The sequence below is a fragment of the Toxotes jaculatrix genome, chromosome 6 (genome assembly GCF_017976425.1).
Source record: "Toxotes jaculatrix isolate fToxJac2 chromosome 6, fToxJac2.pri, whole genome shotgun sequence".
NCBI lineage: Eukaryota > Metazoa > Chordata > Actinopteri > Toxotidae > Toxotes > Toxotes jaculatrix.
The window spans coordinates 11,700,253-11,723,084 of record NC_054399.1 but is presented as its reverse complement, the minus strand read 5'-3'; the positions used below and the strand labels follow the sequence as shown (position 1 = coordinate 11,723,084).

Genomic DNA, 22,832 nt, shown 5'->3' with positions numbered 1-22,832 from the left:
AATTTGTAAAGCCAATCGAAATATTGATTTGACCTCTAAAGAGAGTGGCTAGATAAGATAGGATAGGAAAATAAACTGCAGCACAGATATCTGAAAGCTGTGGAAATACAGCCCTGTTGGGTTAAGAGTAAAAAAAAAAAAAACTTTAATGCAATTTATGTAAACACTGAATTCAAGAACAATACAATGTATAATATTTCACTGCACAGCACAGTAATCCATACTTTACACATGAAAACTACAGACAACAGTACTTTCTTATTCTACAAAAGTAATGTGTATGTGTTTGTGTGTATCAAATCTACTCTGGAATTTAGAAAATTCAAAGCAAACTCCCAAGTAGCTTTAATGGAGGAGTTTGGTTCCAAATTCCTACATCCATTTTTAGGAAAATCAACACTTGGAACTAACAATGATAACAATGGTTCAGTTTTTTTTTATTATTATTATTTCAGGGAACTGAAACCAGTGACATTATCTAGTTTATCAATTACAGCTTCGCTTTTCCAAGTGTGACACGTATTGTCAGATTCCAGTTCTTTGTCAGAATGTTTGAAATGTAAGTTAGTTTTCAGGCAGTGAATATCTCCTTTTTTTCTAATGTATCAGAAAAGTGCCTAAGATTTCAACAATACAAATAGAGTTATATATGATAGAGTATTAATAATAATGTGTGACAAAAACAGCGTGTCCTCAGCTCTGACATGTTTTTCTGCATATTTTTAGTGCAAAAAAAATAAACAACACTTGTGAATTTACAGTGCACTGTGACATCTAAATTCATGATGATTTTTCATCTCATAACTTAATGTCATAATATCTATCTTTTAACCATAATAAAGTTCCTTGTTCAACTGAAACAGTTCAATTTCACAACACCAAACCTATTTTCGCATTTTAGAGTTGATCCAGATTTAGTCACAAACTGGAACTGGGACTTCACTGGATTCAGACATTCTGAGCAGCGGGTCTGCATGATCGTCTCTCTTTGCTTCAAGCCACCATGTTGTCATCTCGCCCTTGCCCTATTGGGTCAAGAAAGAGAGAGCAAGGCAGAGTCATATTGCAAAGCATGTGTCCCTTTGAATTTTAAATAAAGCCATTAGGGTCTGGGGGGCGGGGGGACAGAGAGCAGCAGCTGAGGCCACCTCTGGTGTCAGGACTGCAGGCACTGAGGAGCAAACCCCTCCCCCATAACCACACTGGCACCACCCAAAAAGAGGTCTTAGGTTACAATGTGAATAGAAGCCAGTATAACTGGATAGTACAATACTTCCCAGACTCAATGCCAGACACACCCAGTCTATTTTCCCTTGGAGGGAAGTTTTGAATTTCCTGTGATCTTTTCAAATCTCAGCCTCATAAGTCCCTTGTCTTTTTCAGTCTGTTTCAAAGATGGTACACCACCTTGTTTCTGATTATCACTGAATTTTTGTGGATAAAAAAATACCTCTACAATGGCATATATAAAATAAGGAAGAAAAAGCTCTGTTCAGTGAGATTTGTTTTCCAACGCTGTAAAAGGTCCCATCACTACAGCAACCACCACAACCATGGCCAGGAATGTGAAGAGCGTAACGCTCTGTGCAGTTTGTTTTCCCCATTAGAATACAAATGAAAGAACTGCTACAGGAAGCTACGTACACATTTCCTGTCCTAGTGGTTTTGGGTTTGTCACCCCAGGCAAGATGAACCCTCAATATTCTTTAACACAGGCCACAAATACTATATGAATGTTTACTGAAGTGTTTGATGATCTTACCTTCACATTAAGTGTTCCTCTGCAGGTCAGGACATAACCTCTGAGTGAGTGAAGCAGGTCAGCTGTGGCACCACTCACCTGGATTTTCAGAGCTTCGGAGATAACGATAAAGAGGCCAACAGCATGTGATAGGATATAGTAATATGAAAACAGCATACCTGAAATTTATGGCAGGATTTTTGTCTTTTTAATTTTAATTTAATTTTATTTTTATCTTGGTGCATCTTGCATGTCTGTGTACTACATGTTTTCATTAACTTTGTCAGTTTTTAAAACTTTTACAAACCAACAAGTATATAACAATCAAAATAATCCTATTTATATAACACAGTGTGCTGGACAGTCAGTCCAAAATACTACATATACAACTAAACTATTTTATAGTAATTGGTTGACCCAATTACTATAAAACAGATCTATTAAAGTTAGTGTGTGCTGGAAAGTGTAAAATAAAATACATATTTATATATTTAGCTGATATAATTTACTGTATAGATTAGATTCTGTGTCACATCACTATAGTTCCTTCATATGTATTTCAAACAATACTTGCAATACATAGCACACTTAGTATATCTATAGTTTAGTACCCCACATACTTAGAGCTTATAGTATATAAGCCATATACTATAAAAAAAAAAAGACTGTGTTGGACTGAGAGGCATATACAGTACATAATGCATACAAGAACAGGGCGGTATAAGATGTGTAAGGCTTGTCTGTAATTATGTGACACAAACTGCACAGACATGTTCCATACCAAGTATGTAATTTGCACATTTCACAACATATATGAGTCTTATAATTTTTACATTGTGACTTAAAAGTATGTTTGCGACATTTGCAAGGCACATGTGTGTAGAAACCTCACTCTAAAACTGGGATGACTTAGACTATCCTTACAAAGCTCTTCAGGCTTTAGGCACATTTTATCTCATATAAGACAACATTTAACTTTGTTTAGTTTTTTTTATTTCAGAGCCTACACTCTGAGCTTACAGAAACTCTTCTGCTTGTCCAGCATCGCACTAGTTCAATGCAGAAGATAAGGTGCTGGGTGAGCGTGTTGCAACTCTACTCTGTTGTACTGGTGAGCGAAACACCAACAACACAGAGACAATCCCATCTGACACAATAGCAGTGGCACATACTACTGGCCAAAGGCTAACTCTGCTCTACCTTTGAAACATACTGCAGAAGATATATTTTTCAGAGAATTCTGCTCTACTTTGAGACGTTAATCGGATCAAAGGCAGTGTATCTAATCCTTCATTACCTTCACTAGTTGATTCCATCCGTGATGCTGTGTTGACCGTGTCCCCAAAGAGGCAGTAGCGTGGCATTTTGGTGCCAACCACACCAGCCACAACAGGTCCTGGCAGGAAAAACAACAGCAATTGTCAGCAAAACTTTTGGCTGAAAATGTATATGACATTGTCTAATCATGATAATGCTTGTGAAGTTATTCAAAGAAGGCAAACCCTAGGTGACAAATGAAAGGAAAATTCTGAAAAATGAACAGAGAAACATGTCCCCATCCACAGGGTACAAGGGGTCACTGAATGGTTTGATGAGTATGAATATGATATGATTCATGTGCAGTTACCAGATCTCAACCCCACTGAACACCTATGAAAGATTTTGGACTGACATGTTAGACAGTTGCGATCAAAGCAAATATTGTGAACATGAACAAGTTGCTGAAAAAGGCAGGGTCCAGAGAACCTAAGACTGTAACACTGCAACATTAAATGTGGAGCTGATCCAAAGCCCAGAAATCTGAATAAAATTAAAGTGGTATGAGCATTCAGGAGGGTTTTCTGGTGACAAAGGAGCATTATCAAGGTTAGAAGAAATGGTGTTAACTAAATAAAAAAACAAAAAAAAAACAAACACATCCCAAGTGCCCTTAAAATTTGATGTGCATAGCAACTCAAGGGGCCATGATGATGGCTCAGATCGCTATATAGCTAATAGCTTTTTAGCTACAGGCATGTTTTTCGAGAATGATACTGCATGTATTAGTACTGATTTGAGAGGACAACAAATCTGATGAGCCATGTGATTGATTGTTGTTATCACTCTGTACAGATGCAGTGAGGGTGGATAGGTCAGGACTGAGGAGTGAGGAGACCCTGAACCATCCACCAACTTAAACCATTGTATTAGTTGAAATTCTAATTACAGTTACAATTTAATTACAATTTATGCTACAGTTAATTTTATAAACATTTAAAATCACATATATAGATATGGGTTGTTTAAGGTTACTCTCTTACTGCTGTCTGCAACCTTTGAACACAGTAAAACTGTGAATGCGCCCTCCGAAAACCATATGTATCTTAATCTCTGGTAAAATAGAGTACAACAGGTTGTCATCATGCAAACCAAAATTTCTGATAACTTATCAGTCAACTGAATTACAGTTAGAACAAAAAAGAAGAAGAAGTTTCTATGAGGCTATGAGGAGATGTTCAGTGACTGGACTGCCCTCATCATTCAGATTACATGTGGTTTTTAATACTAAAGCGAGGTTCAGTTGGAACATGAGATACAGTATGTGGTCAGATGATCTAATAAAAAATGCTGGATACAATGAGATGGCTACAATACCTGAGTGGATGCCAGCACGGATCTTTAGCTGCGTGTTGGGCTTATGGGGAATCTTGAAGTTGTGGCAGACACTGACCAGATCCAGGGCCATGCTGGCTATCTCTCCAGCATGATTGATGCCATTTTCTTTAGGGACCCCAGAGACCACCATGTCTGGATAATCAGCCATTATTCCATGATAAGATACAATACGGGAAGAGGTTATACTGACAATGAAATAGCAAAACACACATTCAGATCTCTTTAGAGCAAAAATCATTTACCATTGTTGCCATTCATTCATTTTCATGTTTGAATTCTTTCTCTATTTCTTATTGTAAAAACGTAATCCCAACTTAATAGGATTTGTCAACTAATGTTAATGGTTAATTCTGAAAACGTAATCTTAACATCCTTACTTACAAGCATCGCCTATCGTCTCCACTTTGTAGACATCGTAATTGTCAATAATGTCATCGAAGGTGGTGTAGAGCTGGTTGAGGAAGTCGACTACCTGGTGGGGAGTGCTGGCACCAGACAGCTGAGTAAATCCAACAATGTCGCTATCACAGGGGAATAATACAATATCAGTCATCTCTAGTTTATATGCTTTTATGTAACAATGTATTCTTTGCAATAACAAAACAAATTAAAGTCTAATTAAACTATAAAAGTAGAGAATGTCCATTGAAAAAAAAAAACAGAATAGTTTGATGATCACAAACCTGAAGTAGACAGTGGCAATGGAGAAGCTCTGAGCCTCTGCTGTTCGACCTTGACGGAGGTCATCAGCCACCGGCTTTGGTAACATACCTGAACACAAATATAATTACTTAAAATATGACATTCCTATGACATGTACACATTCCTAAAAAATGTTCTGTCTCAGGAGCATTGGGTTGGAAAAGAAATGTACCTGTACACCACCAGGTGGCAGCAAAAGCAGCCAAGTCTGTCCTTTATTACTTTTATTTACCCTCAATTTTGTTTAGTTTTACTGGACAGTAATAATAACTCTTTCTCATGCAGTGATAACCTTCCTTTGCAGCACTATACTAAAGGCATAGGTGCCCTCTTTTTATAGTTGATCAATTATGGCCCATTGCAGTATGAATTATAAACCCTGCCCCGTTTGTACTAAATGTCAGTGTTACAGCAACAAGACAAATTCATAAAACTTGTATTTCACAGTTCTGCCCGGAGCTGATCATTTGAGCCCTGCAACTCTTGCACATCACTCCTTCCTGTTATTCTGACTTACTGTATAACAACCGATCTGTCTTCTGTTTCTCTTGAAGAAGGTCCTGTGTTCTCTCAGCGACTATGGCCTCCAGATGTTTACTGTACTTCTCCATCTGCAGTGTAAGAAACTCTGTTTGTGTCTGACACTCACAAGAACCCAGATGGCTCAAAGGGCACTTGAAAGTTTTTCCTCACATTTGTTTTAGAAACAAAGAGTTCACATGATTTTCACATGATATCCTGTACTACCCTAAGCAGATTCTATGCATACTATACACTACACTATATATCTTTGCATTCATGAGTTATTACCAGGTTCATCATCATGTCCACTGGGCTGACTTTGTGTGGGTTCATCTTGTCAAGCATCTTCTTCGCCTGCTCAAATGTGGGCCTCATGGTGATGTTGTGAGACCAGCACTTCTTAATGAGCTGCTCAAGTATTCCAGAAAAGAGAGGAAGACATTATCATTTGTTTTATAGCGTAATTTTTCAACAAAATTGCATTCAAGCCTCTACAGCTGTAGTCTAATTATTTTATTATTTATTTCTGACAGACCTCACAGTAGTCTCCTTGACTGGGACAGTCAGTATCTGCCTTCCCTGCTTTGAGTTCAGGCAGAGGGGGGCGCCACATGATATCCATTCTCACACCCTCAGCCTGGTCCTGTTAGAGAGGACTGCTGGTAACAAAGCAAAGATAAGACGCATGCCGAAGGGTGTAATCTACAGAGCAGGCTGTCATACTCACTGAAATGAGGTCAGAGCGAGTTGCAATCTCTACCAGAATCATGGAGTAGCTGAGGAGAGGAAGGATATCACTATTCATATTTGTAAAGATGCTTGTCAGCCCACCATATCTCTATGTCTTTGATGCAACTGTATCAAGTTTTTATATGATCCAGATATTACAATCTGAAATGAAGTGCTTTAACTACAATAAAATGCTTATGCTGTAGCAACCCACCTGTAGATGTCTGCCGCTGGTGTCATGTTGGAGCTGCTTCCCAACAGGACCTCTGGAGCACAGTAAATACGGTTTACATCGCCACAGTTGAAGCCATTACTGACGGCCTCAAAGTCCTCCTTTCTGTAGGCTGTGAGCCCATAATCTGGATCCAAACACAGGAAAATATAGAGTACACTGACGCAGGATGTTGTTTTTCACTTTGCCTTCATAATAACACTGCTGCTGGTGTAGGATGTGGCAGAGTAGTGCAATGATTCCTGTGAGGAGAGTTTTGTTCTTAGTGCTATTTAAACTGTGTATGTTGAGTGACTCATTACATGTGTAACTACTGAAAACAAAGTATAAATGAATTAAAAAACATCTGTGCCTTTATACTGCAGACTCAAGTTGTGTCTGATGTTCTTTTTTTTTTTTGTTACCTGAGATTTTGCATACCCAGCGGTCATCAATAACACAGTTTCTGGAGTGAAGTCTCCCATGAAACATCTTGTGCTGGTGAAGGTAAGACATCCCACGGGCGATGTCAGTGGCAAAGGACAGCCTGCATGGGGGAAAACACTAGTCTTGTATGTTACTATAGTGTGTTCTGCACTTTTGTTTAGGTGAAGGTCAGGGCATGGAGTAAATATGGGGGGTGGTTGACAAGTTCGTGGCCTGAGGTGGAAGGAGTCAATTTTAGAAAACCTAGCACATTTACTTTTCAACACAGTGCCCTCCTACATTTTCACACTTAGTTCAGTGGTTGTGGAGCAAACACATTTGTAAAACCTCTTTGTAGAAGTCGGTGTCAACAATGCTGTCATCATCACTATCAAAATGGCAACCACTGAACCCCTTCTTCTTCTTAAGGAAGAGGTAGTAGTCTCACAGTGCCAAATCAGGTGAATAGGGCAGGTGTTGGACAAGTTCAAAACCGCATTCCTGGCTGTGCTTGTCTGGCCGTCTGGCACTGCCTCAGACAGTGCTGACTTGCAGTTTTCAATTACCCAAACACCCCTTGTACATGTACACACGACGTATATAAATTACAGACACCTTGAGTCAAGCCACATCCACAACAGTATACTACAATACTAATATGTCTCATTTCTTGCATTGCATCTTGGTCTATTGAGGCTCTTGTTGGAGAGTGAGTGTGTCTGAATCTGAAGGACTGATATAAAAAATATTTCCAGTTGAAGTTTCATCAGGAAAATGAAAATTTTTTTTAGTTCTACTGCTATTTCTTCTAATAAAGAATAAAACTGAGAACAAGCAGGAAAATATTAGAATATCAGCTAAATGGTGAACACACAAATAAATAAGGCTGTATGTGAGGTTTTCTGACCTGAAGCCCCAGTTGATGGGGATGTCATCATTCAGCAGGACATCAGACAGGCTTCCTTTGGGGCAGTGCTCTGTGATGATGCTCACATAGGGCACATCAATGGACCCACCAATGAACTTGCATAGATTGGGGTGGTCCAGTTGCCTAATCATTGCAAAAAAAAAAAGTGTATTAGCTTAAATTAAAACTTCCAAACTCTTTCATCTGGACGTTTTGGACATGACCTTTCTTAATTTTTATATTCTTCTCTCTGTGAATGAGTTTCCTTACCTGACTTCTTTCACCTCCTTCCTGATGGTTTTAGACAGGGTGAAATGTTTCTTCTGGATGTGTTTCACTGCTACCATCCTCCCATCACTGCAAGACAGTTACTGTGAGGTCATAAAGTCAAATGTAATCACCCAAATACAGAACATGAAAGATATATTTCATTTAATTCACTATTGTTTGCTTAACCTAAAGGAATATCTTCTTTTTTTTTGTTGTTGTATAAAGCATTTCAGGAAAGTTAAATTGATTGATAACATTTCGCACTATATGCCTGGCTGGATGAAGCCTTGGGTGAAGGAGGTGTTGACCCCGGTGCACATGGTCACATCACTAGTTCGACTGACAGTGGAGTTGCTCTTGATGCGCTGCAGGCTAGTGGTGCTGCTGATGCCCATCCTGCACACTCTACCTGCAGATACCAGACCATCAAGTACTCATGTCAGACACAGAGGCAATTTAATGATGTATCAGTTATTTTCCCTGAAAATTAAAGTGATCCAAGCACATCAGTCATAAATGAAAATAAAACTCTTGAGCTTTCATTTAAGTTATGTTTTCTGTGTAAATACATCTGTAAATGATAGTGTTTAACTTCAGCTTGAGACGTTTTACCAAATATTATGTTCTTGTAGTTGATGATCCAGCTTTCATCCCAAAACATTTTTTGTTTCTGGTACTGAAGCCACTGCAGAGAGGAAATGAAGATAAACATCAGCACATAAAACATCTCCTGTGTTTGTGTGTGTGTTTTTTGTGAGAGTGTTGCGTTGACTGACCACCATGGTTAGGATGAAACCACTGCTGAAGAGGGCGACTGGAAGCCCGATGGCTATTTTAATCATGATGGACATTGGGCAGATGCCGCAGTCTGCAGGACAGTTCAGACAGTTCTCCTCCAGCTCGCAGACGTCATCCCCGCACACTTAAACAGTCGCAGATTTTACATTTTAGGTTTCAATCCACTGCATTCGGTGGTGGAGGAAGTACTCAAATTTTGACCAGTAAAAATCTATCAACAACTAAGGTTATTGAATAAACATAGTGCAGTCAACTGTAATATACACAGACAACAAAAACCAATGAGGTTCATAACATTTCAAGGACAGTTACAGATACATTAAGAAAGTGCTGTATCTGTATCAAAGTATGTATCTATCTTTCCTGCAGGCAGTGGGTTGTTTTATTATCTAGGTTTCCACCAGCGAGTTAAGTTTATTATTGCTGCTCAGCTGATAGTGTAGCAGTTGTTGTTGAAATGAAGACTATTTCACGGCAAGATTAAATGAAGGTGACTTTTTTCCTAATGATTCAGTTCAGGAGGCAAACAAGACTTTGTGCTTTTTGTCTCTTTGTCTTGTGTTGATGAAACAGCTTATTCATTAACACTGTATCTAACAGACATTTAATTTTGGACAGTTTTGCAGGACCAGAATGCTTATATGTGTTACCAGACTGACCTTGGGCACTGACAACAAGTACTTTGGACTCCAGAGCTGCATGCATCTGTCCTATTTTGATATGAGCGATGACTGAGGTGACTCCCACATGGATCAGCACCACCTTAATGAGAAAACACCATGACAGAGACTAAAATACAGCTGTAAGAGTTAGGATGTATATTGGTACAGGTCTCAAATGACTATATCATTTACATCTGTTGACTTATTAGGAGATGTAAAAAAAAAAAACTCAAAAAATACTGATCAGATCTGTAAAACAAGCTGTTATTATACTTTAAAACTTTTAACCAGACACAACAACAAACTTATATTATACGTGAATTCACTTTTGTTTTTTACTCAGTTTTTAAATTTACTCTCATTTGATAAGGCACAACCCACACTATGGCTTTCTTGTAATTTCCTACTAACACATGAGTAATTACAACCTGCTGCCATGTTGTATCGTGACTTACCAGCATAACAGACTACAGGATGTTTCACTTTCCATGTCTTTTATGTTTGCCTGGGTGCAAGATGAATTTTCCTTCAGACAACAAAGTTAATGTTGATGATGAACATCTGCCATTTGACTCTTTTGCCCAAAAAGTGTTGGACCATACTGTCAGTGAAGTATTGCATTTGCTGAATTGTTTTGTTAGTAGAGACATTTGTGTCTTTGTGTGTTTATATTAATTCATAAAAGGAAATGTTTGCAGTTATTAACAGATATGGTTCTGTAAGAAAACCGACAAATGTTCTACAAGCCTCCACATATGTTAAACATTACTGGTTCATTCAAAGAGTTTTGTTTGGTTCGGCTCACCTTTGAAGTCCAGTATTTCTGGGTCATCTTGCCTGCTTTGGATACAGTGTGAGTCACTATTTTACCATCATCAGGAATCCATGGGCCACAGATTCCACCTTGTTTCTGTGAAGAGACAGAGCAACATTTGACGAAATACTATTCCAAAAATATAGGTCTGGTTTAGTGTAACTCATGGTGGTGATGAGAATCTGCTGGGCCAGAAACAATGTTTTAAAAATCTCAACTTATTTAACAGCTACTTAAACAAAAATGGATGCGGCGCTCTTCATTTGTGCACCAAAGTTTTGAGGGAATGGAGTGTTGAAAGCACAAAATGTCTATAATGATGTCCTTCAGTGTAACAGTGCAACCAAAGAAAAAACATTTTATGCTAATATCACCTTCAAAGTAAAAATCATTGGGGCACAATGAGGAATTGATATATGCAGATACAGAGTATACAAGCACAGCAGCTATAGCGTAATCTCAGGCGAGATCATCTTTGCTTGCTGTCAAGTTTTATTATATTAGGAGAAGACGATGACAGTGTGGACTGTGCTGTGCGATGCTCTGATGGGTACCAACCATGAGGCCCAGAGGACAGGAGTGGATGTTGGCGTGATACACGCAGCAGTTCATTTCATTGGCGTTGTTCCAGTTTGCCGGACACTCGTGTTCATGACAAAACCTCTTTACCTCTGAAGCCTCGCTATAAGTGAAGATTAGTGGATACACAAATACATTAATGATCACAACATCCCATGATGCTGTCCACAGCCAAAAGATCACCTTGTTTTTCTGAGAGTTCAACATGGAAATGAAAGCAGGTTTATTCTAAATTATGATGACATCAGTGTGTATTTTTGTTATCTTCTCTTTCTGTAGTTAATTTACTTACTCAAGTTTATGTCAGATTATTTCCACACACTAAATTCCGACAGTAGTGTTGTGGTACACTACACTATATACAGTACACTACACTGTTCTCTGTGTGTGTGTTACAACATATTGTATTTCAGTTGTTGTACAGGCATAGTGAAGTGTGACCTCTTAAAAAGTTATTTTAATTTTTTTTTTTTTTTTTTTTTTTAGCTTTTTCTTCCAATCCCATCCCATCCATTAAGATTGGATCAATTCATGCAAATCATGTGGCTGCACTCATGTGTCTCCATCTGTGTGTGTGTTTCTCTAAATGTGTGTGTGTTTACTCTGGGCATGGCAGACTCCAGGTGTTTATGTAACACACTCACCTGAACTGGAAAATCTTGTTCCTGACTGCGTACTCATAGAAGGAATCTGAGGCCGTCACCGTGTATGAGACATTGAACTCTTCCCCATTGGTTACTTTCTCTGGAGGACGCTGAACCCAGGCCATTTCCAGACCTGTGAGCGAACACATGCACCATCACCTGAACATACGCATTCAAACAGAGTGCATGTGCATGCAGCAAGGGATACTGTGGGCTGTATTTACATATGTATTGTGTGATTTCACAAGCAGCTATAATTTATGGAGCTCCACCTCCTAAGTCATCATAAGTAATTCTGTCCAAATGTTGTCTCCTTCCTTTTCAACTGGAGCAGGAAAACCATCTGATTTTACAGTAAATTGTCACACTTCAGTCACTGAAAACAGAGATTAGCTGTTTGAACGGCAGTCACCCAAAAACAGACATGAACAAAAACACAAAAAAGACTTACCACCACAGCTAATCATATTGTAATCATTTGGATTGTTGATCGGCCAACAGTCGTATTCTGTGTTGTCCAGATCATGCCAGCAACTTACTCCCTGCAGACAAGAGAGACATAAACTTAATAAGTGGCATTTGTTTTTACATGTGTACACACAAGATTTGAAAAGCCTAATGTGTGTGTAAAGTGTTTTATCAGTGCGTCATGTGAGAATGTACATAAATTACACAACTCTGTTGAGCCGTGTTGGCTTCAAGCCAAAATGATAACGGCTAAAATCAAACAGCAGACATCAACAACACTAGCAAAAGCACTGCGGTGGATACATGTAAGTAAGAAAATCAAGAAAATAGTCAGACTGGTCACACAATGTTTCATAACCTAGAAAATGAGCCCCACAAGAAAACACATCAACACTGAAAAATAACAAGCCCGTGACCACATGTCCGCAGCAGCAAGTGTTTCTGACAAGACAACAAAAGCGATGGGCTTCCTCAGCAATAAATGAAAATGTAAGTTTTACAAGCTCACTTTGAACAGTTGTGTATATTCTATAGTCTGTGTGATTTAGTTTTATTACAATCCTTATTCAGTGCATTAAAAACTAAAGGGCCTCAAGTGTCTGTGGCTACTAGCCCATATTTACCCCCCGGAATTAAAGCTGATGTAGAGTTGTATTTGTAAATAAATAAATAATAAATGAAGAACTTACCAACAGAAAATAGAGGTAGAGGGCTGCTGCTATCTGAAAAGCCATGAGGAGGTTTGCTGCCGTGGCCAGACCAGCTCTAAACTGACTGACTGACTGAATGACCAGATCTGTGTGTTCGTGTCCATGTTCGTGTCCGTGTGTGTGTGTGTGTGTGTGTGTGTGTGTGCAATCACCTCACAAAGCTAAAGTACCCTTCCCCCAAATGTGTGTTCCCAAAGACTCCTGTCCCCTTGTCTCTAAATGTTCAATCAGCAGAAGAGGCTCTCCAATCACATTTTGACCGTGTCCTCATTCACAAGCTCACCTTCACTGTCCTACAGGTCAGAATCACACAGAGGTCTCAGTTCCACCTGAGCTGACCATCAGCGCTCTGTTTGTACTCTTCATGTTCTGATTCTATCTGTACTGTTTTACATCATTGGTATTTCCCTGGGCAACATTTCACTTCTATCAACTTGACATCTAAGCTTGAGCAATTAATCCCAGTAAACATTTCACAGTGTTCCTTATAATTGTGCTCGGCTGTGATGGAGCTAGCCCAGAGTATGGAATGATAAAACATGGTCATTTCCATGCACTGAGCACTTTATTAGGAGTGCCACTCTAATACTGGGTAGTTCCTCCCCTTGCTCTCAGAACAGACTCAGTTCTTTGTGGTATGGATTCAACAAGATGCTGTAAACTTTCCTTCTAGTCCATATTAACATGATTCATGCTGCCAATCTCCCACTTCCAAAAAGTGATCTACTGGATTCGGGTTTGGTGGCTGGTGAGGCCACTGAAGTTCAATGAACTCAATTGTCATGTTCATGAAACCAGTTTGAGATGACTTTTGCTTTGTGACATGGAGCATTATCATGCTGGAAGTAGCCATTAGAAGATGATTAATTGTGCATATAAATTGTGCACATGGTCAGCCACAATACTCAGATAAGCCGTGGCATTCAAATGATAAATGATTTGTATTAAAGGGCCCAAAGAGAGCCAAGAAAACACTCCCTGCATCATTAAACCAGAAGCAGCAGCCTGGATTGTTGATACAAGGCAGATTGGGTCCATGGATTCAAGCTATGTTTTGTTGTAATCCTATACATTGGATAATCAAGTGTCCAGCAACCTTAATAAGTAGAAATTTAACTGAGTAACTGAATTTTTATTACTGTGCCTGATGATGTTGAATAAGCCAATCTGCAAATTCTTCATGATTTAACTTTGACCAAGACCTCTTTATAAGCCCTAGCCTTAATGACAGAAGGGATGTTTATATCATATCCTGATGAACTTTTTCATCTCTGCCTCCATCTGTTTGCCTAGAGATTAAGAACAACCCAAAAGACAGCATTTCTGCACATCTGTGAATTTTAATTGGCTTTTCAAGAATGCATAATTACAGCACAGCTGTAGAAAAACGCCTGCCACATCACAGAGTTTACAGTTTATGTTTTTGGGCATGCGAAACCCAGAGTGGCTAGCAACAGTCACGACAGGTCTACAGAGGGCTCTGCTGAGGACTTACAGTACTCACTACAATGCAGTTATAGAAACCACATGAGCATAAACCGAATGTCATTTACATCCTGAGTAGTTTTCTATTAGCAAAATGTACAGTGTTGAACCTTTTCTTCTGCTGTCAAAGGACTGTGGTTGTATTTGGGGTGTTAAATCCTGAGCAGTGTGTAAGATTTCACCACATAAAAAGAATTTTAACATGTGATTATGAATGCCGTAAAAACAGGTTGCCTAGAGTAGGAGAGGGGGATAAATACAGCTGTGGGTTTGTGGTTGTAAAGAGTGAAAGTTTACAAAAAATAGGCTTGCATTTCAAGCATGTCAACTTAAGTAAATTAGAGGGGAGGTTTGAAAATTTAACAGGACTCAAGGGCTTTTTGGAAAGAACACAGAGAAGCTTTGTATACAGTGAGCAGAATATATTAACATCCCTTTGCTGATTTACATCTAGATGCACAGAGTACGCGGTTTATAACCTATAGAGAATGTGTTAATGTATACATGTATTTCATTTTTCGTTTAGACTACATCATTTCTCCATGAAAATTTCAGATGAGTGACATTCATGAAACAATTCAAATAGTGTCAGGTTACTGCCGATCAAAGAAAGCTGGGTTAAATTTACATGAAAACCTTTTTATGAGGTTATTGTCAGAGGAGGATCTTGTTCTTCCCATTTAAGAGTCTGTATTTTTCTCAAGATCTTTGGTCAATGGGAGGCTGACCAAATGGAAACTAAAGGTCACTCGTGAATTGGCCTGAACTGAGTAAATCATCCTGAAGTGGAAGCTCTAGAGCACTGCAAATCTCAAGCGGTGTTACTTCACTGGCTCCTGAGTGCAGTGCAAGTCTTGTAATGGGAGTGTCAGATAATCATTTCAGTGTTATTTTTGTTAGTCCACCAACATCTGCACTACGGTGTTATCAGACGTATTAGGCTTACCATTACAAGCAGTTATTATAACTTAGTGACAGTTATTTTCATTTATAATCAGGAGACTTGGTCTGACTCAGTAAAACAGGATTTGCAGGTAACCTTATGGTTTGGTTGGGCCATCGTAAGGTGCCAAGTGGGTGGTGTGTGAAGTAAACAGCTCTGTGAGGCTGAAGTAAAACATCAGCAGGCTAACATGCTCACATTGACAATGTTTGCGTGCTGATGTTTAGCTCATAATGTATTTCAATTTATAACCGCAAAAACAGTTGTTTAGTGTTTAGTGCTAATTAGCAATGTAATTCCTTCTGCAGTAATTTCAACATAAATTGAAGTACTGGATAAACTAAAAACACATTGTGGCACAAGAGGGCATGTCAGGGGATCACTAAAGTCTTAAGAATATGTTACCTGGAAACCATGAATGTCTATAGCAAATTTTTGGATTGAGCTATTTTCCCAGATAAGTGAAAACGCTAACCTGCTGCTGGAGTTACACACCAAAGCAGTGGTCTGGTCTACTAACTTACCAACACTACCCTTCTGTATAATGTCAGTGTTGCATCATCATGAGAAAACAGACATATTTTACACGATATCGCATTTGACAAACCAAAAACTGTTACTTAACAAAGTCTGCTAACTGTTATGATTTTAAATGTCCAGCAGTTGTAAAAGTCAAGTTACACTGGAAATTAGCAGTTCAATAGGGAAAAAAAAAACACTGAAGCTGTAAACCTTTCCACACACAACTCTTCTTTGTGGCATTCCTACACTACCATGAAAAAACAAAACTAGCTTTAATGATGTCATGTCCTGTTCAGCAGGAGTGGCACAGACATTTACACAGCAGGCTGAAGACGAGTCATTTGAACCCTGTCAATGATTTAGCAGGAAGGGGAGGGGAGGGAGGCTTGTGTGTATGGGTAGTTACAGTCCATTCAGTCATATCCTCTTCGGTTCCTGCAGGTACACAGTGTATGCACTGAACCTCAGGCAGGAATCCAGTGTGTTGCAACATAATTTTACAACTCCTCCACTCTCAGGTGAGCAGCTGTTTCGTCAGAGCAACAGCAGCCAGTGAGTTCAGTGAGTTGAGGCGGATGTGTAAGAATGCCACAGGGAGAACAAGTCTGGCTGCCTGAGGTGCTGCCGGCCAGAGTTTATCTGTTTGTGTAGGTGAGCTGATAAAAGCAGACTGATGGGACAAGAGAGGAGTGACACTGTTATCTAGACCCCAGAGGCAGAACTGCTTTATAAAGGAACTGCAGGTGTGGTGATCACACAGCTGAAACTACTTCTTGCAGGATGCACAGGTAAATGCACGCAGTACAGCAGTTACAATACAATATTTTTGTGTTGGCTTTTAAAACAGCAAATAGTAATTAAAACCATGCCCTATTCTACAGTTTTATAGTACCTGCCTATAAACAAGTTATATTTCTTATAAGTTTTACAAAACGCTATATTACGGCAACAGTAAAATCACCCATTGAATGATTTTTCCCACCTTTTGAGGTAAGAGTAGAAATGTACCACTGTGTACCTCATATTTTCTTCAGCCATTGGAGCACAGTATCATCCATGTTTAAATTACTCACAGGGATGCGATGAAGAAGAAAATGGCAGAACAAAATAGCATCAGCTATCGCTCATTACATATAAATTGGAGAATTAGTAGTGCACCGAAGTCTCTTATCTCCATCTCACCACAACCTCAGCTCTACACTGGAGCAGCTGGCCTACAGTGTCTCTCTTCAAGAAAGTACTTTTAATCTGAGGACAAAAATGACCTCCTGAGACCATGTAGTTTCTCTTTCAAGTTATGTCCAATCTGTGTCTTCATAAGGCACATCCTGTCATAGCTGGCCAGAAGTTTTGCAAAACTCTTACCAAGTTCCATTTTCAGGTCTTGAGTATGCCCTGATCGTCATTTTTCGTCTCCTCTGATGGGGGCTGACTCGTGCCCGTATCCTGAGCCGAGCTGAGCGGCCTGGTGTTCGCCCTCGTCGACCGCTGCCGACGAGTGCCGTTGCCAATGCAGCGCATGAGGTTTTTGAAGGTTGTCCACATTTCCTCGTCCTTGTAGGAGTAGATGCAGGGGTTCATGACGGAATTGCATACAGCCAGGAGCAGCAGCCAGCGTTTTAATTTCACGACGTTACAGCTCTTACAGTCGAGGCCGTCCAGCAGCAGAACAAGCAGGCCGGGGGTCCAGCAGATCACAAAGGCTCCTACAGGAAAAAAGCAGATCACACACAGATTTTTTTAACACTTTTCTTCAGCATGTACCCTTTTTTTTGTACACGTGTCAGTGTTTGAGAATGAATATTGTATTGACAACTCTGGCACTAATTAATAAACTATTTATTTACAATCTACAAGAAATGTCACTGCCTGGTAGAAACAGTCTAAAACAGTTTTCTACTGTGAACTGTGTGCTAAAAGATGACATGTAGTTTGTTGGTGTGAGAGAAGACGGTGCCGAATTTAGCGTTAGGTGGAAACAGATGATTCACTGTGGCGACCCCTGACAGGAACAGCCAGGGGTTTATCATTTATAGACTAAATGATAAATCATTTAGTCTATAAATAGTGAAAAAAAATGATGTGAATTTCTCATAATCCATTTGAGCAGAGTGACACAGTTTTCACTGAGCAGACCCAGGTTCAGAAATACAATACCATCAGTATGCTAAATACTCAGTGCTGTGTGTTTGGTAAATAATAAGGTAGGTCACAGGGGTACCGAAGCAGCTAATTAGCTATCTATTTCAAACATGTTTGGGCACAAAACAGAACTACTAAGAGATTTCTGGAACTGAAAGGAAGCCACAAGTAGCAACTTGCCTGCACAACCAGCATCTCTGTGGCTTCAATACATCTGCGCAACATAAACAAGTTCTGCTCTATAGAACTGGTGCTCTCGCTTAAACACATAGACAGAGGCCGAAAGGGTTTTCACTGCTCTAACGCCTGGAAGTCAAAAGTCCTCAGAACCCCCAGAGGGGGTTCTGAGGAGCCTATGTTCCATTTGGTATTCATTTGACGATGGTGGTTGAACTTAAAGAAAGAAAACTAAATCTGAATCAGCCTGGTGTAGTTTGATGCTTCACTTCACAAACAAGCCCCTCAGATATGCTTTAAAGAAATGGCTGTGGGCTATTAAACTACAAGAATTATATTTTACCAAACAAGTACCATGAAGAGTGAAGCACAAATGTAAACAAGAAAACATAAGAGGAGACATTCCTTATTTTTTAGACATTAAAGTGACTAAATAGTTGATTTAAATCCAAATTCACACATATGAATGTGACTATTTTTTGTGTTCGTTCTCTAGCACAGGCCAAGCACAGTGACAGTGTCAGACAACATCTCAATCTAACACTTACGCACTTTGCCATTCTACACAAAGCATGTCTGGGTTAGATGAGTCTCTGAACTGGTTTGTCGAGTTGCCATTTCCACCTGAGCAGACAGGTTTTCACCTGGAACAAGAGTTAACAGTCTTTTTCCTGACTAATATTTATCCCTTGGACCCCAAGCTGACTACGTGCCTCAGGCATTTTTGAATTTCCTTCTTTTTTCCTCTCAGATATGATCATCATATTCCTTACAACACCTATTATATTCCTCAGGTAATACACATATTTTAAGACATAATAAAAATATTCTGCTTGGAATAACAATTTGTGTCTGACTATAACTACTTTAAAAATTAAAAAACCTCAAAACATTACATAATTGCATTACATTTACTCATTTTCCTTCAATGAAAAAAAACAAGATTTCTTTCATTTTAAATGTGTAACTACTGGAACACATGATGTATGTCATACTAAAAAGTATGTGTGCTGAACGTTTCAAGTTTCACAAAAAACATTCCTCCTCCTGCACATGAATGTGAAAACAGCCTTCTAGTGTTTAACAGCGAAGGTCAAAATTCCAACTGTAGTAATGATAAGCAAAACACTTCTTTGTGGACGGGGGAATTGAAAGATGACACTTGTGTACTAACACTTCTACAAGCTACAGAGAACTGCATCTGAAAGCAATTGACAACGTCCTCAAGTATAGGTTCTTCTTTTTTTTTTGAGGTAGGGAGGAGGGGATGTTCATTGAAGGCCAGTGTGGTGTGGTGTGGATGGTACGCCACACAGGCTAAGCAGCGCTGTCCTTGCAGGGAGAGATAATTACATGGCAGTCTGGGATAAAGTGTGTGCAGAGGCAGGAGGCTCCTACACTACATTCAGTACAGTATCAAGCCATCTGGCCCAACAAGCAGAGTGCCCAAAGAGACAAAGAACAATGAGAGAACATTATCCTGCAGGGCCACTGCACAAAATCACTGCAACTATGTTTTAACCTAGGTGACTGTGTGAAGAGTGTATGAAAATAAAAAACAAGTGTAGAGTAACTCATCTAACCTGCAGAGCTTTCTGGGATACATCAACCTCAGCAGGATTTCTGAGTCTGATCGCATGGCAGCTGACTATGTATGTGTGTTCTGCTTGCATGAGAATATGCATGTAATGACTTATTTTGGTGCTCCACAAGATTATGCTGGAGAAGTCCTATTGTTCCTTTCTTTAAGGACAGTGCTGGGAGGGAAAAGATATGGGTACTGTGCCTCTATTGCAAGGTATCCTGTTGCAAAACCTAAACAAAGAGAAACAAACCAGGATATCTGAGATCTCTGAGCTTCTCATGTAGAATGAAAATGCATGAGCAGAAAAGAAAGCTTCTGTGTTTTTGTGCTTTCTAATTCTGGGAAATAGAAGATAAAAGGGGAGTAGTAACTGAAACAACTAGTCATACAATCAATTAGGCCACAGTGATTAGCAGTTTAAGGAATGTATAGCACTAAAATGCCAAACACTGTCTGGTTCCAGTTGTTTTCACATCCTGTAAAAAGAATACCTTTGGGTTTTTGACTGTTGGTTTGACAAAACAAGCAATTTAAAGATGCCTTTCTAAGCTCTGGTAACTTGTGATACATGATATAGACTAAATGATTGATCTGTTCATTGTGAAATGAATCTACATTATAGCCGACAATGGAAATTAATGTTTAGGACAATGGGTAGCAATATGACCAGAAGAGTGACCAGAAGACTTAAAGTCACAAATAACATGAGATACAGAGAGATAAAAGAAAACTGACTCCTCTTTTGTTTTCATTTAAGGCTCCCTAAAATTACTGACAAGCACTCAGCAGGTTTTCTTAAAACATTAGTGTTTTGTGTTATTAAGCTCGAGGTTTTCCTTCATATCAAGAAAACACAGATTACAGTCCAGCGTGTCTAGCATTGGCTGATTGACAGCACTTAATGACCACTTACAACCATGACGAACGTACACCACAACTATTTACACATCAGTAAGGCAGGAAATGTTCTGACTCAACATTGTATCATCACTGCTGCTGCACAGACAACATATTTATGAGTGGCACCTACCAAGCACAACCATAACTGTCTTGATGAGCTTAATGGGCGTCCTCTTGCGGTTGATTGAGCCGCTTGTGTGCGGCGTAAGCACTGATGTCTTCTTCTTGACGTAGGTGTAGATCCTCATGTAGATGGCCACCATGACCAGGAACACCACCAGGTTGGACGCAGACCAGAAGATCAGGTAGCTCTTGCTGAAGATGGGAGCCAACTGGGAACAATCGCTCAGGTTGCAGATGCAGTTCCAGCCCAGACTGGGCACGGCCCCCATAAAGATGGAGATGGCCCACACGAGCACGATGAGCAGGGTCACCCTCCTCTTTGTCAGATTGCTGTGGACTTTCCAGTTCATTACAGAGATGTAGCGCTCCAGAGCTATGACAAGCAGGTTAGCCAGTGAGGCCGAGAGACTGACGTCCAGCAGACCTTGGCGGATAAAGTATCCTTTAACTGTTAGTTTCCGTGACACCTCACCTGTGTTGAACATGAGGTACACGTACGCTATGCCTGCGAGGAAATCCGAGGCAGCGAGGTTGGCAAGAAGATAGTAGAAAGGATAGTGAAATCTCTTGTTGGTGATGACAGCAGCTATGACCATGGAGTTGGAGACCAGGATGAAACAGCAGAAAAGAGAGCCCACCACCTGGACCAGGATGAGCTGAGTTTTGTCCCATTTATCGTCAGCTCCAATGTTTTGGTAGAAGAACCCCATGGACTCATTATAATGACAGCTGTGGTTCTCCTGGGCCATTTTAGAGGCGAGTCTGTGAAATGAGAATTATGAAAATTTGCATTATCAATTAATCTGGCAATTAGTTTCTCAATCAACTCATGTTTGGTCTATAAATGTTGGAAAACAGTTAAAAATTCCCACAGAAATTTCTCACAACCCTAGGTGATCTATTTCAATAGATTGTTGAATGTCTAGTATAAATATATATAAAACATAGTTAATTCTATTTTAATATCCAAGTGCAATCCTGCACCTTACTGTCCAGTAAACAACATTAGTCACTAAATTTGTGCACTAATGTACAGTATAATGCTGGGCAGTATCCTTGCCGTGTATATTCAGTATGCATTAAAGATTGTTTTGGGGGATTCTCTCTATTAAATTCAAATACAATAATAATACAAAAACAGAATGGGATAATAAGAGTAATGAAAAGTCTGAAATGCAAATACTTTGCTGTACTTAGATTATCGCATAGTGCCAACCTTTTTTCAAAGATAAATAACTCCTGGGCCAAAGGAGATTTAACATGACTTCAAAAGCAAGTGCACATGCCAAAACCTATCTAATGGGAAGAACCTTCTTGGAATCAAGCTGAAACCACAATGAGCGCCGTTAATGAAGTTGAACAACATAGTGACTATGGTAACGTTAAAAAAAAACACAAGACAAAGTCACAACAATACACTCAGTCAAGAGAAATGAGAAAGGTTCGTGGAGTGAAATTTCTCCTATTTGTATAAGCACCTTTTTCGGGTAAACAATACAGACATACGAAACCACAGGACTTCAGCGTAATACAGTCTAAAGTACAGATTTCTCCATGACTTAAGCCTCTTGCATTACGCACCTAACTTTGCCACAGCCTGTCCCACTTGATTTACCAACAGCAGCGAAAAGAGAAAGAAAAACATCTCACAGTGGAACAAGTTGTGGCTGACTGACAGAGAGAAACAGGCACTTGCAGAATACAGACAACGAAAGGAAGAAGACAAACTATTTGGCCAAGAGAAACAACAAAGTTACTCAAAAGATCAATCGCACAGGTGAGTCTACCTGTGGTACGGGGCTGCCCGTGGTGCGTCAGTAAAATAAAAGTTGCGAAATATTCCGAGCCGAGTAAATGAACATGTTTCCTCGGAGCCTCTGCAGCTGTGGACGGAGGAAGGCGACGGCGGTGGGAGCAGGGGACAAAGTGAAGACAGGAAAGTTGAGAGTCTTCACTTTGAGGCTCGAGCTCTGTGACGCAGAGGGCGTGTGCCGATCGGCCTCGTGTCTGAATTCCTCCGGTTGACTGCGCGAAGACCTATCACAAATCCGGTAGCGCCTTCTGATGAGACACCATTTCTAAAAGGTTTCAGAACTATAATCAATGACTTTATTAAT

The 22,832-nt window shown here is 39.6% G+C and overlaps 2 protein-coding genes across 5 annotated transcripts; both read right to left on the bottom strand.

Moving 5' to 3' along the window:
- Positions 1-127: 127 nt before the first annotated feature.
- LOC121182989 (atrial natriuretic peptide receptor 2-like) lies at positions 128-17,288 on the bottom strand. Of its 4 annotated transcripts, XM_041039717.1 has the most exons (23): positions 17,154-17,288; positions 12,112-12,202; positions 11,661-11,793; positions 10,996-11,119; positions 10,429-10,533; positions 9,621-9,723; positions 8,940-9,085; positions 8,776-8,848; positions 8,428-8,572; positions 8,164-8,250; positions 7,894-8,037; positions 6,986-7,107; positions 6,564-6,708; positions 6,348-6,396; positions 6,156-6,263; positions 5,909-6,028; positions 5,616-5,709; positions 5,080-5,167; positions 4,778-4,917; positions 4,376-4,528; positions 3,039-3,137; positions 1,763-1,854; positions 128-1,025 (listed from the first exon to the last, which is right to left on the bottom strand). In XM_041039717.1, exons 2-23 carry the CDS (start codon positions 12,125-12,127, stop codon positions 915-917), a joined length of 2,397 nt encoding a protein of 798 aa, XP_040895651.1. In that variant the 5' UTR covers positions 12,128-12,202; positions 17,154-17,288; the 3' UTR covers positions 128-914. The 4 variants fall into 4 exon arrangements, with proteins under 4 accessions (XP_040895651.1, XP_040895652.1, XP_040895653.1 ...); XM_041039718.1 differs by lacking the exons at positions 10,996-11,119; positions 11,661-11,793; positions 12,112-12,202; positions 17,154-17,288 and adding an exon at positions 10,079-10,149 and having other exon boundaries at positions 10,429-10,493; XM_041039719.1 differs by lacking the exons at positions 128-1,025; positions 1,763-1,854; positions 3,039-3,137 and having other exon boundaries at positions 4,774-4,917.
- lpar3 (lysophosphatidic acid receptor 3) lies at positions 17,166-22,653 on the bottom strand. Its single transcript, XM_041039723.1, has 3 exons — positions 22,503-22,653; positions 20,723-21,477; positions 17,166-17,494 (listed from the first exon to the last, which is right to left on the bottom strand). The coding sequence occupies exons 2-3, from the start codon at positions 21,462-21,464 to the stop codon at positions 17,166-17,168; spliced, it is 1,071 nt and encodes a 356-aa protein (XP_040895657.1). The 5' UTR covers positions 21,465-21,477; positions 22,503-22,653.
- Between the last annotated feature and the right edge of the window lie 179 nt (positions 22,654-22,832).

Coding starts and splice junctions, on each gene's coding strand:
- LOC121182989 (XM_041039717.1), bottom strand. Junction 8,573..8,775: donor CTACAAGAACATAATATTTG/GTAAAACGTCTC, acceptor TGGTATCTGCAG/GTAGAGTGTGCAGGATGGGC. Junction 4,529..4,777: donor GGAGACGATAGGCGATGCTT/GTAAGTAAGGAT, acceptor CTGATTATCCAG/ACATGGTGGTCTCTGGGGTC.
- lpar3 (XM_041039723.1), bottom strand. CDS start 21,464: ATGGCCCAGGAGAACCACAGCTGTCATTATAATGAGTCCATGGGGTTC. Junction 17,495..20,722: donor GACAGTTATGGTTGTGCTTG/GTAGGTGCCACT, acceptor TTTTTCCTGTAG/GAGCCTTTGTGATCTGCTGG.